The sequence below is a fragment of the Hydra viridissima genome, unplaced genomic scaffold (assembly GCF_058129835.1).
Source record: "Hydra viridissima isolate aposymbiotic clone 2 unplaced genomic scaffold, HvirCarnegie_v1 scaffold_8, whole genome shotgun sequence".
NCBI lineage: Eukaryota > Metazoa > Cnidaria > Hydrozoa > Anthoathecata > Hydridae > Hydra > Hydra viridissima.
Genome location: NW_028324307.1, coordinates 15,270,104 through 15,289,223, shown reverse-complemented (window position 1 = coordinate 15,289,223; position 19,120 = coordinate 15,270,104). Strand labels below are relative to the sequence as shown.

The following is a 19,120-nucleotide window of genomic DNA, read 5'->3' as shown; positions in this document are numbered from 1 at the left end:
ATGATCCTAAAATCTTTGCCCAATTAGCGATAAAAATCGAGACAATTTTTAACTTTCAGTGAAAATCCGGCACGATACCAAGACCATACGAGATATCCCGGACAAAATAGGAGCTTTACAGTTTCACGGAATTTACATCTTTTAAACGGGACATAACGAGACAAAATTCTTAATGTGAAATTTAAATAATAAACTTTTTCAGACATTTTTTGAACTGTTTAAATGGTCGAGCGGTCTCACGCACAAGTCAGTATGCTAGAGGTCACGCATTCACGCCCAGAAGCAGAAACATCGTATTTTATATGTGGTTGTCTTGACTCATGATCTCCTCATCCGTTCAACATCCTATAAGTTGTCCGGCAGTGGTCAAATAAACAAGTTCAGGGAGCTGAAGCTTGTGCGCTCGCACTCCTGCAGACTGCCATTTAGCTGAGACTAATGACTCTACTCTGAGGTAGGCTACAGCAGGTGTTGGCACATCAGACCTTCTTTAATGCTCTCTGCTGGGGTGTAAACTTTGGTTTTGGTTTACCGGAATAATGACTTAAGACTAATCCAATTAGTATTTTGCTGGGGGACTCGGTCATTACAATTTTTTTTGCTACTTTGTCGTGATTCAACTATGTACCGAGATTTAACAAGACAAATAAAAATTGAAATGAAAACTTAGATGTGTTTTATTTAATTTGGACTATAATGAAAGTAAACTAAACTTTATTACAATGAGGAGTAAATAAAAGCCTTTAATGACAAACTTTGTCGACCAGTTCGTTTAGTTGCGTCACTAGTTGAAGATGCACCAGTTGGAGCAGTGAGTGGTCCAGTAACAGGAGCTGGAGTTAAGTATCTGGTGATGAGTGGTGCAACACTTGGTACAGGAGATGTAGTAGAAGTAGAGGTTATAAGAATACTAAAATAATTAATTCGAAAAAATGAGAAATAAAGTTAAAAAAATTTCTTACCAAAAATTGATAGTTCAAAATCAATCAAATCATTAATTTTCAAAAACTATAGATTTATTAACTTTTTAAAACAGAAAAAAAAAATCCTATAACACACTCAGCTTAAAAGTTTAACTAATAATGAGAATAGAAAAAATAAAAAGTAATCTTATTTAAAAATTTATTTATTTTACGATACAAGTGGATATCGCTTAAAAATGTTTCTGTTTATTTTATTTTGTAAATAATAACAAATTTAATAACGTAAGAATATATTTCTTTTAAAAATATCTCTCTTAATTATGTTCTCACAGTACTTTATGATGAGGCCATCATGTAGACACTCTTAATTAATTTTATTTATGAGTTAAAACGCGTTTTGTTTATTTTTTTAAGGTGCGTCCAAACTTACGGACGGTAGTGTAAGTGTTATTATACCCTATTTCCAATTGAAGATATATACACATTGGGCCTAAGGATTGACGGAGTTTCAATTGGCTGAAATCAATATCAGCAAAGGTGCCTGTCCTGCCGGGGAGAGGGGGCAGCGTTGGTACGTGCTGTCCTATATCTAAAGTTTGGGTAATAAAACGTTAATTCCATTTTTTCTTAAACGTTTAAATACTGAACAAAAAAAACAACTATTATCTAATAAATATATCAGTTATCAGAAAATCCTTCTGTAAAATGATGTTACACTAACATGCAATATACATGTCGCATTATAGGTCTCAATAAAACTCTATTTTAAAAACACAGTAAAACTCAAAATTAACCAATAAAATATTTTTCAGGTGAATTTCATTTCATAGAGGGAATTACAATATAACAGGTGGTAAAATTTAATAAATTGGCGAATGAAAATTTTAATGAGGGTTATATAATAAAAGACAAAGAAATTTTTATTGATAAAAAAGTAACAAACTTAGTAACCAAAGTAACCAAAGAAAGGAAAGTGCAATGTACATTCAGCTTTGTGAAATCTATAACGCATTGAAGATTTTCTAAGTAAAAATTTTTTTTATTAAGAAAGTCCCTAAAAAGAATAAATATCGGACTAAATCGCCAGAAACAAAAAGTCGAGATTTCGTAAAAACCACAAGGAAGAGGAGACATGGTTACTGTTGCTATTTTTTAATTTAACATATTTTTTTATTTATCAATATAATATATATATATATATATATATATATATATATATATATATATATATATATATATATATATATATATATATATATATATATATATATATAGTATGAAGTCTGCCAGCAAAACAAATCTACGCACCAAAATGCTTTGGTTCTTTTATATACTGAGTAAACAAAGTCAAACAAGAACGCTTCTTTTCGCTTTATCACTTATTTAGATGAAGAGTTGACGAGTCATCTTGTATACGTCTTTTCCAATCATTGTTTTTAATTTAATTTTCCCTCCTCACAGAGCTCAGTAACTAATTCATACAGCAATCGTTAAATTTTGGCCTTCTTAATAAAATTTTTCAATTTACAAAACACAGGGTTTCACTAAAACTTAATCTTATGTTTGTGTAAAAAGAATCGCATCTATGAAGTTATAACCAAATAGCTGTCTGGGTACGTCTGGATTTAATACAATTGTACATGAAAAAGTGTTCACGGTTCATCCATCTTTAATATTTCTTAATTATAATAAGACATTTTGGTAAATTAACTTAATTTAATAAATTCATAATTATTTTCAAGTAAGAAACTCTGTTTAATTAAACGTTAGAATAAAAATAATAATATATCCAGATACAAGTAATATAAAAAGATGATGAGGCGCAGGAATTGTCGAAGATCTTGTCTGGGATTGATTTGCTTACTACTACGTAATAATTACTAATAATTATCAGTTATTGATAATTATTACAATTTTATTAAGCCTTTAAGTCTTGAATAAAATTTTTGAAACAAAGAAAATCTTTAAGCAATATTTTATGCACCCTTTAATTATTGCTTTTTTATAAAGTTCGTTTAGTTAACATTCAGCTATGGAAAAATGCTAATTGAAAACGGCACTAAGAATAAAAAATTAATCAATGTGATGAATATGTGAATTATCTATTTTAGTAATCTATTCTTCGTGAAGAATTTCGGATTTTAAAAATTAACAGAGACAAGTCTCAGAGAAATCTTATGAAAATAAAGTTTAAAATGATTAAACTTTCTTTGGTTTAAAGAAAATTACAACATAAATAAAGAATAGATTAACAAAGGTAAAAATGTTGATAAGAATTTTGATAACGTTGTTCGTCTTATCTGATGCAGACGATGACCAGTGCTCATTGCGGTTCATGAAATTGAAATGTGATATCAAAAGGAGTCGTACGATAGAATCTTGCAACAACCAATCGAACTCCACTGTGTGTAAAAAGGAGTTTACTATATCGTTAATATCCTACACACCACTCGATTTCGGATTATATGGTAAGTCAAACTTTATTGTAAGCATACTCAGTAACTTTTTTATAAAACATTGTTATCATTATGTTCTTATAAAAAAACGAAATTCCCGGCGTTGTATGTCTGTTATAGTTAAAATACTCTTTCAGATCATACAAACTCAGTTTTAAAATTGTGATTGCGAAAATTTGTGCAAAAAGTTATTTGAACGATATTCATTCTTGTTTAGATTTGTTTATGGAATATGTTTTATTGCCTTGCTGTGATGACTGTATTAGATACAAGATCATCAATAACTTTCCTTCCTTGGCCGATTTTTTAAATTCAGCTAATAAGATGAATGCTACGAAAGCAGACTTCGTTATGCCAGTTATGGCACCGAAATCAACGACAAACATTTATGGCTACAACTATTATCCACTAACAAACGCTCCCTCTGGAGTTTACATTGTATCAAAGCCTAAGGCAACAAAAATTTATACTTTACTAAAGGCCTATGTTGAAATGTGGCCGTTGCTTATAGTGTCCATTGTAATGGCTTTTATAGCTGGCTTCTTCATGTGGATATTGGTGAGTATTGATGTATTTTATCATAGTCATTTTTGTGTTGGTTAAAAATTCTGTAAAGAACAATCTCCTAATTAATGGAAAATTAAAGAAAAGAAGAAAACGATGAACGAAGATCAATAAAGTAAAGTTGAAAAATGTCCCTGCTCAAAGTATAATAAGTTAGTTCAAAATAAACCCAAACTTAACAAAAAAAGAGTCAAGCCATCTTAAAGTTGATACTATTTACAAAACTTTTAATTGAAATTTACTTTTAGGACACATGGCCAAACTCTGAGCAATTTCCGCGTCCATTTATCTCAGGAGTGCTTGAAGGATTTTGGTGGAGCTTTGTATCCATGACAACTATCGGGTTAGTTGAAATTATCGTTTTGCTAATTCATTTCTGCAAATTGAAATTTTTGGGATTTAACAAGTGTGTAGGAGATTATAAAACTTGTGCGTATGAAGCCAAATCCGTTTTCGAAATATTTGAATCTTCCCTAAATCATGGTAATTTGATTTTATATTTTTATCGTTATCATCGTTCAAATGCTAGAAGTGTATAAGTTTTAGTCATCTCTAAATGATTCACTTGAATCTCCAGAAATCAAATGATTCACTGGAATCTTCAGAAGTCATTTTTAGACGTAGATATCTAGAAATTTCTTTTTAGAACTTGTAATTTTTCAATTGCGTTTTTTTTTTTGTTTTAAAAATGCGTTTAATTTGAAAGCAATGTCATCTTAGTCATATTATGTTAATTATGTCAAATTATGTTGTTTTACCTTTTAAAGTCGTCTGTAAACATGTTGCCAACATTTTTTACATGTGAAATGTCGAAAACGTGAATATAAAATGCCAAATTAATGCCATTTTTTAAATTGCAGCAGTAACGGAATTAAATATTCTGACAATTTTTTTTTCCTTAATTTTGTATACCATTAGATTATAGAGATTTATGCTGTAAATGGTTAGACCCTTTAAAAATTCTACTTTTCTTTCTACTTAACTTAATTTCTAATGTGGCACTGGACGCCATATAATAAAAACCGCTTTCAGTAATAATAATTAAGTTTGAGATTGTTTTTACATTCAAATAAGGGCAATCGCCACAACGGGAGCTTCAATACTGTCATGTGATACATCGCTAAAAAGGTTGGAAAAACACCTATATGAAACAAATGATGTTTAAAAAAAAACCTTTTAAATATGAAACAATTGATGTTTATTTGTTGGGCTTGAAACAAACGTTTCATGAAGCATGATTGGTTGTAAAAAAGTTTCATGAAGCATGATTGGTTGCAAAAACGTTTCATGAAGCATGATTGGTTGTAAAAAGGCAACAAACTCGTTAACTTAATTCTCATTTTACTCTTGAAATTAAACTAAAATGCGCTAAAAATTTGTAAGATTGATTTTTTCTTAAAAAGTAAGAAACAGCAAATGTCTCAAACATAAAATTATGTCAAAATACATGTTTTTTTTTATAAGCATAACGCTTATAAGCATATAGAGGCTCAGATTTGGAAAAAAAATAAGCATATGTAAGCATATTCCTGAGCCTCGATAAACTATTTTAAAAATTTAAATTTTATTTAATTAAAAACTTTAAATATATATATTTCTAAATTTAAACCAACAAAAACAACAAAAATCGAAGTTTATATTTTGCAATGCAACGACTTTATGAAGTAATGAAGTCATTGTGTTGCAAAAACTAAACCTCAATACTTAAACATAAAAACATAAAGTTTAAGAGTCGCTCTGAAGTGTTTTATTTCTCTCTCTTTTTTTTTCTCTCTCACTTTTAATGTGTAGTTTAATTAACATCATATTTAAAATGTTTATTTTATTTTTAAGTTCTATCTTTGATTTCATTGATAACATTTGTATATTGTATATATTTTTTATTTTTTATTATTATACTATAACATTAACTCAGCTACATTAAAACCAAGGCAAATACAGAGCTTAAGTCAATTTTTTATTTTTCTTATACCCATTAACCTTTAGTAACGCGCACACTTTAAGAAAGTATTGAAATAAGCATATTTTATTAGAAATATGCTTAAGCTTAAGCATACTTTTGAGCCTCTTTTAACTTTTTGCTTAAGCATACCCGAGCCTGTTTCAAAAATTTCATATGCTTATAAAAAAAAAACATGTATGTGGATAGAATTTATTTCAGACATACTTCATGTCGACAGAAAATATGTCTCAAACATAAAATTATGTCAAAATATGTCGACAAATCTGTTAGACATCTGTCATAACAACTCTGAATACTTTCATTGTGGTAGTTGTGCGGTTATTTTAATGATTGGTTTGATTTGCTATTATTACTTCAAGCATTCTTAATCAAATTTTCTAATTAGTTGTAGTACAGTATCCATCAATATCGTAACTGTTTTTTAAGAGTCATTTTTTGTAAGAATCAGGCAGTCAATGGAAGTGACCTCCTCCAAATTGCATAAATTTTTTATATATTGATCAGAATATAGAGAAAACCTGTTGGGGAAAAAAAAAATTTTCAAAAATGTTTCGTTCAATCGGAATCTGGGCTTAAATTTTTGAGATTTTTTTAAAAATTTTTAGAAATTTAGTTTTTGCCACCTTTGAACCCATTTTTTTGGCAAGGCAAAAAGTTGCACATAGCTTTTGTAGTTAATATCAGACGTAACCCAAAAGCTCTCTCCAAAAAATATAAAAAAGTTGCGTGACACTGTGCGGTTGGCTAATTATCATAGTTCAAAAGTACAAAATCAATCACTTTTGTCAATTTTTAATCGGAGTTAATTCTAGCGGCGAAGTGTTGCACACAATTTTTCTTTTAGGATTTGAAATTATCAAAGGTATTGAGTCTAAAAATGCAAAGAAAGTTATGTGATACCTAAGGCCTATTAATATATTAAGGCTTGAAATTGGAAAAAAATGTTTTAGTATACTTACAAAATGAACCATTACGGCAGAGGCGCTTAGTTTTGTAAAAATGTAAACATATCCAACTGTCAATACAAAAAGGTCCTAACATAATAATAAAAAAAATTCGTGTTTTTAATTAAATCTAAATTTTAATTTCATATTTGTAAAAGAACTATTTAACAGTCAGAAACATAATCTAATTTGCAAAAGTTTTGATAGCAACAATGCCTACCTTGAAAATAAAGATCTTATCTGTTGGCTAGTTACATATTGATCAGGCGGAAGTTCTCTCCTCAGCTGCATGTGAACCTGCTCAGGGCTCATTTTATTACCTGATTCTTCTCCACGAATAAAGTATTTATACAACAGTTCTTTCTGCTGATTTGAAAATCTAAAAGAACTTCGAACTGGTAATGCCCAACCTTGCAATAGAAAAATGTTCATGCAATGTGGTTTGTCTTTTACGGAAGCAATGTTAGAGGATGAAGAAATTGGCATATTTAGTTGTGAAGTAATTTTCATCTTATGAACAAACGAGTTGCGAACTTTATCCAATGATGTTAATGATTTCGGAACTGTATGAAGACCGGATAGCATGTGTTCTTCTAACTCAGCATCGCTTTCAAATGATAAAGTACAATTCATTTCAGTGCAAAATCTTAATGAATATAACTGCCTGTCACTTCTTTTCTGTTTTTCCTTAAGTGACTTGTTACGCTTAATTGAATTATCTGTTTTGCTATATGGCAACAACAACTTAATCGAGGGTTGAATTTTAAGATTTCCATACTCTTGTTCAATTCCCTCACCGATATTGAAATAACGCCACATCTTCATACTTTTCTCACCAAACTCAAATGAGTGATAGTTGCTAATGTTCTTAATCTTTGGTCCAGTAATTACAGTTTTATCATTGCTAATTTGAGCAACTGCTACTTTTGCATCTTTAGCGCCAAAACTATAATGCATAGCCTTGTGTATATCTTCAGCAGTCAAAAGATTATTACCAGAGTCAACGTAACTCCTTAAAATTGTCTTTACAACTGCACTCTCCCTGTCACATTGATCTTTTCCACAACAGGGTTCATTATAATCATATCTCAGCAACTTTATATCTCTCTCTTTGCATACATTGTAGATTGCTTCAGCTGAAAGATTTCCCTGATAGCAGCCGGCATTATCAGATTTGGTAAACATTTTCTTGATATGCGGTTGATCAATTCTGAATTGGTCTAAAACTGCAGTGGCCAACGAAACAACATCACCTATTCCCTGATCACACCTATACATTGAAGTAAAGTAAACACTTTTGAATAACTTTCCTGCTATTTTTATGAAGAATATATCCACATGTAAACTCATTCCTTTCTTGCCAAAATACTCTCTTTGGTCCTCTCTGTATCGAACCGGAAGAATTTTTTGACAAAAATCTTTAAGCCAGAAAGCAGTTTCATCGTTTAATTGCTTAAAAGCTTCGATTTTTGCCTTTTTCTGTTGAGAATCTCTCATCAGGTGTTTTATGTAGTTGAATACATCCTTTACAGCAATTTCCAAATCATAAATAGAATCAGCATCGTCAGAATTTTGAATTGTTAGTTCTTTGATCATCTCGATAGCTTTGCACAAATCATAGCAATCGGCACATACCACTTCTGATATCTCTGTGTTGGATTGAAGATTTTTTTCAGATGGATCTGATAAGGCATGTTTTGAGCTATGAGAAGAAATGTTTGAGTCATTGACACTACAATTGGTTTGATAACTTGTTTTCAAATACCTTTTTCCTTTTTCAAGGGCAGCTTCGAGAGATTTAGAACTAAATCTTTGTGCCAATTTTTGTAATGTTTGAAAACCATTCATGCCTGAAGCAGTAACATCATCTAATCCAGCTAAGCTTTTTCGACTTGAAGGTTTTATTGCATGCAATACTTTCCACAAACTTGAATCAGATAATGGTATATAATTGTTTTCACTACAACTTTTTCGATAGAACATGATAGCGTGGCTATATTTTGTCGTCAGTATTGCATGCACTATCTTTTGTTCTTCACCGCTGTCGTATTTTAATTTGGTTATTCCATAAGCAACATCATGCAAAATACCGCTTGTAAATATAAAGTCTAAGAAATGTTCACACTTTGTTTGATCAAGACTAGATCGGACGAATACTTTCTTCTCTGGAAATGCCAACCCTATATGAGATGCATGCCATTTTCTTGCTGTTTCTATACGATGTTTGGTACACTCAAATGTGTTCATTATAAACTTTTTGGTATACTTGGTATGGTCTAATAATGAGAGGATAACTAACTTTCCCATGGAATCACTTTGCTTATATACTTTCTGAGCACGAATAATTTCAATTGGGAGAGGGCTATTTATTTCATCAACATTTTTACTGTTAAGAAAATCTATAAGTATTTCCTCTTGTCCAGGAGCAACAGCTTCCGCAAATTTTTTCTTTAATAAGTTTTCTAGGCGAACATACTTGCGTTTTAACTTATCTTTAGTAGTATCTTCCAGATATTCGAACTTCCTTTTTAATCTAAATTTTATTGGACTTGCATTAAGAACCTCAGTTACACTCTCACGGCTTCTTAGAGATTCGTCCAAAATCTCCTGTGAAACATTAATTTCACCGGGATCAAATTCTTCATCTGGAGTAGCAGGTGTCATATATGTTTGTTCTTGTTGTGTTTGTGTTTCTGTACATAAATTGGTGTTTTCGTTGACTCTAGATAAAGCAGTTTCTTGCTTTAAATGGGTAAAACACAGCATTGCACCAACTGAAAATGCTTCATTGTATCGCTTTGACATTGATATGACGACATGTATTGGTGACGCCCTTAAAGCGGGAGATTTTTTTCCTTTTATATTTAGATGGTGAGGATGAAAGCATGTTTTTGGAGGACTCCATGCAATACCAAACGTGTACCGGTGAAAAGCACATATTTGTTCATCCTTTTCAAGATTTCTTTTAAGTCTATTTGCAATAAGTCCATTTTCTTCCCAAATATTATTATCGTTTAATCGCATGACCTAAAAACAATTTTTTAAACAATTATTAAGTGTGTCATTTAAAGCATTGTTTATAATCTGACTCTTCACGAAAAATGTTTACAAGTTTGAAATACATTGTTGTTATTATTAAAATACAATATTGCAAGAGTGTGATTAATTTAGTGATTATTTATTAAAAGAGTGAGGAATTAATTAAAAGAGCTATTTTTTTTTGTTTAAAGAACTTTGTCTCAAAATCTTATTGCAGAGAAGTTATAAAGTATGTAATTATAAAAATTATATTACAGTCTGCGTAAATTTAAAATACATAATTACCTCTAAGTTGATGAGGTGTTTCTTAACATCAACATCTCCCAGCTGATGAATGTAGAACATTTTGTTTATAATTTTATGTTTTTTGAATGATCCACAATTTCCTTTTGAAAAGCAACAACAGTTTTCATAAAAATACTTGTTTTGTTTCATACTCAACTAAAAACAAGTTCTATTTATGCAGTACCTATTTCTCAATAGCAATGATAAAATATCTACTCTATTTATGCAAATTTTAAAGATCGTTAAAATAAAGTTAAGACATTTTTATGGTAAAGTAAACAACCGCCCACTAACTTGTTTCTCCACAATCGTGATATCAGCGATTCTTCTTCCATTCGATCACCACAAGTTATTTGGTTATGACGTAAATTTAAATAATTCACTTCTGATCATGTATTGTTTTTTATTATTATTTATTTCAATTGTTATGATTTCTATATCATAGTCAGAAACGCTTAAATTTTTTCTTAACATTACGTGCAATGTTTTGTGTAATGCTAAATGCTAATTTTGGATGATAGAAATTTTATTGTGAGCGAAAACCTCATCTGTGTGTCCAAAAAAATATCTCTTCGTACTTAATCATTTTTAACAATTTGTACCTTTATTTTTAACTTAATATCTAAAGATCACACGAATTTTTTTTATTATTATGTTAGGACCTTTTTGTATTGACAGTTGGATATGTTTACATTTTTACAAAACTAAGCGCCTCTGCCGTAATGGTTCATTTTGTAAGTATACTAAAACATTTTTTTCCAATTTCAAGCCTTAATATATTAATAGGCCTTAGGTATCACATAACTTTCTTTGCATTTTTAGACTCAATACCTTTGATAATTTCAAATCCTAAAAGAAAAATTGTGTGCAACACTTCGCCGCTAGAATTAACTCCGATTAAAAATTGACAAAAGTGATTGATTTTGTACTTTTGAACTATGATAATTAGCCAACCGCACAGTGTCACGCAACTTTTTTATATTTTTTGGAGAGAGCTTTTGGGTTACGTCTGATATTAACTACAAAAGCTATGTGCAACTTTTTGCCTTGCCAAAAAAATGGGTTCAAAGGTGGCAAAAACTAAATTTCTAAAAATTTTTAAAAAAATCTCAAAAATTTAAGCCCAGATTCCGATTGAACGAAACATTTTTGAAAATTTTTTTTTTCCCCAACAGGTTTTCTCTATATTCTGATCAATATATAAAAAATTCAAGCAATTTGGAGGAGGTCACTTCCACAGTTTCAGGAATTTGCTTGATTCTTAGAAAAAACGGCTCTTAAAAATACTTGTAAAAATACCGCCCAGCCACCTTTCATTCATCGTAAAGCTGTTTTATCATTATATAGTAGTTAAAATAAAATAAAAAAAGATCATTGCCAAGTTTTTTTTTTAACATAATGTATAATGAAAAATTATTTGTACGTTTTTGTGGATAGAAAATATTTAAGATATTTTCTGTCGGAAGAAAATATCTCAGACATAAAATTATGTCAAAGTATTGAAATAATTATGTCAAAATATGTTGACAGAATATAATTCAGACATACTTTATATCTACAGAAAACATGTCTCAAACACGTGACAGATAACAACTGAAAGTATTTTAAATCAATCTTAATAGTAACCATTTAACAAATTTTGAAGATTGGTTAACATAACTTCATGGTGGTAAATTCTGGCCTCAGTAATTATAAAACAGGTGATACTTTTAAAGATTTGAATGTATACCTGGTTTTTACAATCGTAAACGAGTAATAAGAACAAAAAAAAAGGAATTTAACTTTACATTAACTGAAAAACCTACTGAATTTGAAAACGCTTAAAAAATTCATTTAGTTTTGTTATTAACATTCCATTCCTGATGTTTCCTCATGTTTGTTTACGTCACTGGTCTGAGTAAAGCAATATTAGGCGATTTTACTTATTCCTTAAAGCACCGCGGGGTATTTTTCTACTCCAGATGGATGTACTTTAACATACCGCAGACACAAATCGTGTCTAATTGGCCTGTAACATTAGAGCATCTTTTAGTATCATTTAATGAAGTTTTAAATGTAAAAGTCTTTTGTTTAACTAATAAATTAACAACGATATTTAATTATTCAAAATTTTGTTACGTTAATGACGGCTTTTTCTACCACAACCAAATTTCTAAAAATAAATTTCTTGAAGATCACATAAAGCTCCATTGAACTCTTTCAAAAATTCCTCACTAGAATTAAACAAAAAAAAAAAAAAAAAAACTTACAAATGGTGTGAAACAAAGCTTGAATTTTAAAATTAAAAATTCTTAAATTAGCAGATGCTATTAGCTTATGTCTTATATATATGGAAAGTTAAGCATTACATCGTGGTAGTAGCGATAGAAATTTCTGTATGAAGCTTTTAAAGAAACTAGGTCTTCTTACATCAATATGCCGTGGAAACTTACAAAATATTGCTTTCTTTTGAAGTTTTCATAAGTTTAAAAAAGTTTCATGAGTTAATTTCACTTTTTAATTTTTTACTTATATCTTATAACATCTAATTTGTTTTACTTTGCTTTGGTACGAAATGATTCGACCTGTTGTCGACTGCATTTATTCTGAAGCTCAGAGAAATAAACCAGAATAGTTGGTTGACACAACAGTAAAGAAAAATTATGACTTTATTGGCCTGCTTCTACTAGCTGGAGTTTTTATTCTAAAAACTAAACCATAAAAGAGCTTTGGAGTGCTACAGATGGTATCCGTATTTTTTCTTCTTAAATGCAACGAGATTAATTTATTGATTTGTGATGATGTATTAGATTTAATGAGAGAGAAACTAAAAATAAAAGGGGTTTTGACGAAAAGTTCGGACCTCTTCGAAATATAATGGAAATGTTTCGTACTAAATAAAGAAGCAACTATAATCCAAGTCCATATCTTACCACTGATGAGCAGCTAATTACATTTAGGGGATGCTGTCCTTTTTAAATGTTTATACCGTTGTGAACTCTTGTTTTTTCGGTTTTCAAAATGATTCTACTATTGTTTCTTACACCCTTAAGAAAAATAAAGCTTTAATATTATTATCAACCTTTCATAATAATAACGAAATTGTTATAGATCAAAATGAAAAACCACGCATACTGGATTACAACAAATATAAAGGTAGTGTTGGCACATTAGACAAAGTTGTCAGATACAATTCGAGTCATTGAAAGAGCAATCGATAGCCGCTCACAACGTTTTGTAATATATTGGATGTTACAATATACAAGGCTTTAATTTTGTTCTTGTCAGTTCATTCAAATTATAAAAATTGGGCTTCACATAGAAGAAGAGAATTAAAAAAATTAGCCTAAAGTCATCTTCCAAAAATAGTTGCAAATAACAACCTTCTACATCTATAGCAATCAGCGCGATCAGTACAAGGAGAGCAGATTTAAAGATGTCATATGTGTCCTCGTGTAAATGACAGAAAAAATCTTCTGCAATCTGTTTCATGCAATCATTCAGTTTGCAAGACATAGCAAGATTGTGTGCAACAATTGCCTTGTTTAAGAGAAAAATATTTTAATGTTTCTTTTTTATTTTTTAAGTTTTTATATATATATTTTTTTAAACTTATATAAAAAGGATTCTTGATGTTAGATAAAAATTAACTTTAATAAAAATACAAAGATATTTACAAAAAGTTAGTTTTTGATTTGGTGTAGTTTAACACCCCAACCGTCTTAACGTAACTTTTTTTCGCCGTTCTTTAATTATTTAATTTATTCCATTATCTGTAGAAATTAACAGAAACACATTTTACCTCAATACACAGAGTTTTATTAATAAAGAGCATTCTCCAACAAAATATATTTGGGAAGAGAGGAGGGAAGAGCAACATTTACACACTTTTGTGTATTAAAAAAGATATTATTTATGCATACCGTATTAAAAAAGCTGTTTAAAAAAGAACTTTGAAAAAGAGTTATTAAACATACTTGCTTTTTTAAGAGTTAGCTTAAAGATCGCTTGTTTACATTCCGATCGAAGACAAAAACAATGATAAAAGTTTTGTCCTTTTATAAAATTTTCCAATAAAAAAAGGAGAATAATTTTAACTTCCATCTTTTAACGACTGTAGTTTATTTTTTGTAACTTTAACTATAACAGTTATGGAGATAAAACACCTCTGGGATGGCCTGCCCGTTTGTTTGCTATGATGTGGATTCTTGTTGGAATAATAATTTGTTCGTTGTTGACAGCTTCTATAACATCAGCATTAACTGCTCCAGTTCAATCCTCAGTAATGAGTGATAAAAAGGTTAACATTATTTTCTTTAACTCTTTCAAGCAAAACACTTTAAAAGCTGTTGCTTTTTCTCAAAATGTATTGAGCGAGATTTGTGTCAGTTCAAATACTAAACTGTTCTATTTCAACAGCTCTTCAATGTTTTAAATACTGGATAGATTATCTAAACAACTTCTTAACTTTTAAGGTTGGAGTTTTGGAAAATCGAGTTTATGATCAACTGTTTGTGTTAAAGAAGAAAGGTAAACCAATAGAGTTCAAAGACATTACAGAATTAATGAAACATTTGCAGGATGAAAGTATAGATGGTAAGATTTAGAAATAAACGTATGAACAATAAATGTTAAATGCATATATTTGTTTACATAATGTTACTGTATATTTGATTGTTTTTTTATATTATATTTTTTTAATTATAGATTTTACAAATATATTTCAATAGGTGCATTTTTGGATCGCTTTGCTTATGCAATATTTATTAATGACCCTAAATTCGTTTATGAAGCAACTTTTTTTTCTTACGATGGTGACGATTTAACATTTGGTTTACTCATTAGCGACTCATCGGTAAGCACATTTATTGGCAATTATATTTATGATCACGCTATGGCATTTGATTTGTGCGCTGAAGAGGTCTTTCAAAAACTAGTTGTAAGTTGTTTGTTTTTTTTAGTTTTTTCTTATAATCATTCATCTTTTCTCAAGAATCTTTTCTCTATAACTTTTTTTTTTTCAATTTGAAAATACTTTTAGAAGTTGATGGTTATAAAAGTATTTAGATGGGTATTTAAGTATTATTTGTGCTTTTATTAAACATAATATATAATAAATATAATATTATTTATATAATAAACAGATGTAATATTAATCAGATAACATAAGGTAAGTTTTAATTTTTAAACGTGAGCTAAATTTTTTTATTAACGGGGAAATCGGTTTGCTTTAAGTTAAAAAATAAAAGTTTTTTCCAATAAAAATTAATGCAATATCAAATAAAAATTAATGCAATATCAAATAAAAATTAATGCAATATCAAATAAAAATTAATGCAATATCAAATAAAAATTAATGCAATATCAAATAAAAATTAATGAATTATCAAATTAATTAATGCAATACCAAATTAATTAATGCATTATCAAATTAATTAATGCGATAAAAGCGCACTTTTACGAGTCTTGTTCGAAAAAGAAAACAAAATACTCTTTAAATTTTATAAAAAGTTTATAATTATTCTTAACCATTTATCTGCTTTTTAATTTTTATAATCATTCATTAATTTTTTTTAGGAAGAAGATGTAGCTCCTCAAACTTTATTTGATCCAAAAATTAAACTGTTTTATTACGTTCTTTGGGGATGTGGCGTCATATTTTTTATAATTGTTGTGTTTGGATTTTTTTATGAAAGAAAGCGAAGAAAAACAGAAATAAAAGTAAAAGGTGCCAATATGTTTATTGAAATTATTTGCAAGGTTACACTTTCTAAGAACCATTTGTAAAGTCACACTTTCTAAAAAAATTTGTAAGATCGAATTTTACAGCTATTTTATGTTTTTACTAATTCTAAATGATCGTTGTTATTTTGTCTCTGCTTTATAAAAATCATGTGAAACGTTTGACGTGTTTTTTTATAAAAGAATGAATAATTTTTAAGATGAGAAGACAGCAGGAAAAGAATCTCAACGAAATGAAAAGAAACAACAACAGCAGCAGGAACCTGAAAACGTTTCAAGAATATTTTTTGTCCAGGATATGTAGAAATATGCAGTAGTTTGAGATAAACAATTTCAAACTGATCAAAAAAAGAAGCGATAAAGAAAAATAGAGTTCACAGTGCTCACAAATCTTACTAAATGCACAAAAATTTTTAATGACTTTGTATGGTAATATTTTTATATGAAATATTTGTTTCCACAGTGACGGTGATAGATTTCTTAACATCGGTTATCCGATATAATTGCCTCATCTAGAGAATAAATGTTTGTAGTTAATAATCCCCCTCCCTCCCTAGAAGATTTTGTTTGTAGCTTATAGAAATAAAGTATATATGCTGCTGAATGCGCCTGCTTAGATAACTGTATTAAAACCAAGAACAATAAAATGATAACCCCCCCCCCCCCCTCCAAACCGCACAAGATTGCGTTAAGGAAGCATTTGTAAGAATAAGCTTATAAAAAGTTTGCATTTAAATCCCCAGAGAATCCAAATATTTAAATATTCAAATTGTTAAACTAAACATCTTTTGACTTGTGTTTTTTCCTTTACAACGACCTAAGGAATTCTCTAAGAGAATATGAACTTTTTGTTAAATTTTCAAAACTCATAAAAAAGTCGCTTTTATTATACTTTAAAATGCAAGTTATGTATGAAAAGAAAAAAGTGCGAGCGTCACGTTGGCGACACTGTTTTTCACGGTATATATAACGCATATAAACACTAATGTAACAAAATACAACGATACATACATATATATATACATACACACATATGTATATACATGTATACATATAAACATTTATATACACACACACACACACACACACACACACACACACACACACACACACACACACACACACACACACACACACATATATATATATACATATATATATATATATATATATATATATATATATATATATATATATATATATATATATATATATATATATATATATATATACATATATATATGTGTGTGTGTGTGTGTGTGTGTGTGTGTGTCTATACACATACACACACACACACACACACACACACGCATACATATATATATTTATATATATCAGGCGCGGATCCAGGAATTTGTAACTGCGTGGCCAAATTTTATTTTTACGGTTTAAATTTTGATAAAAGATTGATATTTTAATATTTTTTTACAGCATTTATTGGTTGAATAAAACATCGGTAACGTATAATAAGAACCATTGTGGCCATGCCAGGAATCTCTACAGCCAAAATTCGTAAATTACGGAAGACAAATTAAAATTTTTAGGGATATTCCTTAAGCGAAAAAACCTAAAATAAACGTGGCTGCCGTTCAATTTAAACTATAGGGCCATTTCCAAAATGGCCACTCCTTAGATCCGCGCCTGTATATATATATATATATATATATATATATATATATATATATATATATATATATATATATATATATATATATATATATATATATATATATATATATATATATATATACAACAATAATTAAAAATGCCTTTTTCGCATATTGAACATGAACAGCAAAAAATGGATAGTTATCATTTTTGAAATTCCGTGTGCGGAATAATTATCACAATATTTCTAGTGAATATTAAACCGTTCATTTAGGATTACTTCCTAAGATTGTTTTATTTAGAATTTTTGATTGGGAAAATCTATCAGTTTTATAAATTTTCTTCAAGAGAAAGTCGTCATAAGAATTTATCTTTTTATATAAACTACAATACCGTATATTTTTAATCGTCTGTCTTTAAACTTCGGAAAAAATACTCGGTGTGTTAGTATTTTTCCTTCTTTTGTGGCTGTTGCTGTGTGCATTTATAAGACTTTTGTGTGCATTTCTATGACTTTTATAGCTGGTTTCGTTAATGATTGTTTGTGAGCCGGGTTCGTTTCATCAATAATTGTTTTGTTTACCAAAATATAAAAGCCAATATTAAAATATGTAAAACGAATGATTTGTTAAACTGATAAGCCAAATTTTATAGGAACTTAGAATTTTAGTTTTCACATTTATGATGATTAGATATGAAAAGAATTGTTTTTTGGATACCTCGTTTATTTCTAAACTATTTCCATGCCCACTTTTGGTTTGCTTTTTTCAAACAAGCGGGGGACATGAGGGGGGACAAAAGGATTCGGATTCAAGTCTGTCTCCCCAGCTAAAACCAGTTTTATACCAATTGCTTTTTCATGTGTGTGTAAATTTCTATCACAATTTTTACTCAGAATCAGCATCGTTTTCATGACGTGATCTAATCGGGTAGCTTTTTTGAAGAATGATACTGAGTTGATTCTTACCTTTCAAGACACATTTTGCCTCTTTTTCTTCTCTAATTTAACTTTAATAAAATAAATATACATATATAAAAAAGTTAATGAAAAATTTATACTAAATTTCACCAATTGGCATTTTTAACATTACACAAGTATACCTACAAATTCTAACACAAAAATACAAATTTAAAAATTCTTCATAATAACTTGACTGAAATTTTAAGAAAGCCGAAAGTAAGTATACATAAATTGACAAATTTGTTTTAGTAATGGCGAGCTATAGCTTTATAAAAATATTCTTTTACTGATGCTTCAATCTTTAATGATGACTTTTTAAGAATTTAAAAAAATGATCGACTTTCAATGGATTGACGTAGAAGGAATTGTTTTACCTAATGAAGTTTTAACTAACTTTCAACTGATAAAGGCTGTCAAAAAGCTGAAAATAAAAAACTTTCGTGGAGTTCTTGTAAGAGACGAGTTACCGAAAAAACCGAGAAGAAAAGAATGCGGTATTACAAACACAGGTGATTCAAGCACTGTAGGATTTCATTGGGTGTGCTGGTATAAAGACGCTGATAAGAAATACAGTTTTGATTCATACGGACAACCTCCTCTTGTCGAACTGGTTGACTACTTAAAAAGCCCTGTTTATTACAACAGCGAGAGAGTTC

General features: G+C 29.3%; 2 protein-coding genes and 1 long non-coding RNA gene across 10 annotated transcripts; 2 read left to right on the top strand and 1 right to left on the bottom strand.

The window, feature by feature from the left end:
* Positions 1–653: 653 nt before the first annotated feature.
* LOC149885299 (uncharacterized) lies at positions 654–10,385 on the bottom strand. Of its 4 annotated transcripts, XR_016454970.1 has the most exons (4): positions 10,175–10,385; positions 7,071–9,877; positions 6,866–6,940; positions 6,427–6,777 (listed from the first exon to the last, which is right to left on the bottom strand). XR_016454970.1 is itself a non-coding variant. In XM_090095866.1 (3 exons), exons 1-3 carry the CDS (start codon positions 10,322–10,324, stop codon positions 718–720), a joined length of 3,150 nt encoding a protein of 1,049 aa, XP_089951992.1. In that variant the 5' UTR covers positions 10,325–10,339; the 3' UTR covers positions 654–717. The 4 variants fall into 4 exon arrangements, 3 of the variants coding, with proteins under 3 accessions (XP_089951992.1, XP_089951993.1, XP_089951994.1); XM_090095866.1 differs by lacking the exons at positions 6,427–6,777; positions 6,866–6,940 and adding an exon at positions 654–910 and having other exon boundaries at positions 10,175–10,339; XM_090095867.1 differs by having other exon boundaries at positions 6,427–6,940; positions 10,175–10,365.
* Positions 3,064–16,361, top strand: LOC149885297 (uncharacterized). Of its 4 annotated transcripts, none has more exons than XM_090095870.1 (8): positions 3,065–3,391; positions 3,597–3,937; positions 4,192–4,286; positions 14,303–14,453; positions 14,629–14,749; positions 14,884–15,008; positions 15,731–15,881; positions 16,096–16,361. In XM_090095870.1, the coding sequence occupies exons 1-8, from the start codon at positions 3,187–3,189 to the stop codon at positions 16,197–16,199; spliced, it is 1,293 nt and encodes a 430-aa protein (XP_089951996.1). In that variant the 5' UTR covers positions 3,065–3,186; the 3' UTR covers positions 16,200–16,361. The 4 variants fall into 4 exon arrangements, 3 of the variants coding, with proteins under 3 accessions (XP_089951996.1, XP_089951995.1, XP_089951997.1); XM_090095869.1 differs by having other exon boundaries at positions 3,066–3,391; positions 14,884–15,092; XM_090095871.1 differs by lacking the exons at positions 3,065–3,391; positions 3,597–3,937; positions 4,192–4,286 and adding an exon at positions 4,304–4,426 and having other exon boundaries at positions 14,884–15,092.
* On the top strand, positions 7,332–11,269 carry LOC149885298 (uncharacterized). Of its 2 annotated transcripts, XR_016454973.1 has the most exons (3): positions 7,332–7,472; positions 9,719–10,908; positions 10,997–11,269. It is a non-coding gene; the product is annotated as an uncharacterized LOC149885298 (long non-coding RNA). The 2 variants fall into 2 exon arrangements; XR_016454972.1 differs by having other exon boundaries at positions 9,719–11,269.
* Positions 16,362–19,120: the final 2,759 nt, after the last annotated feature.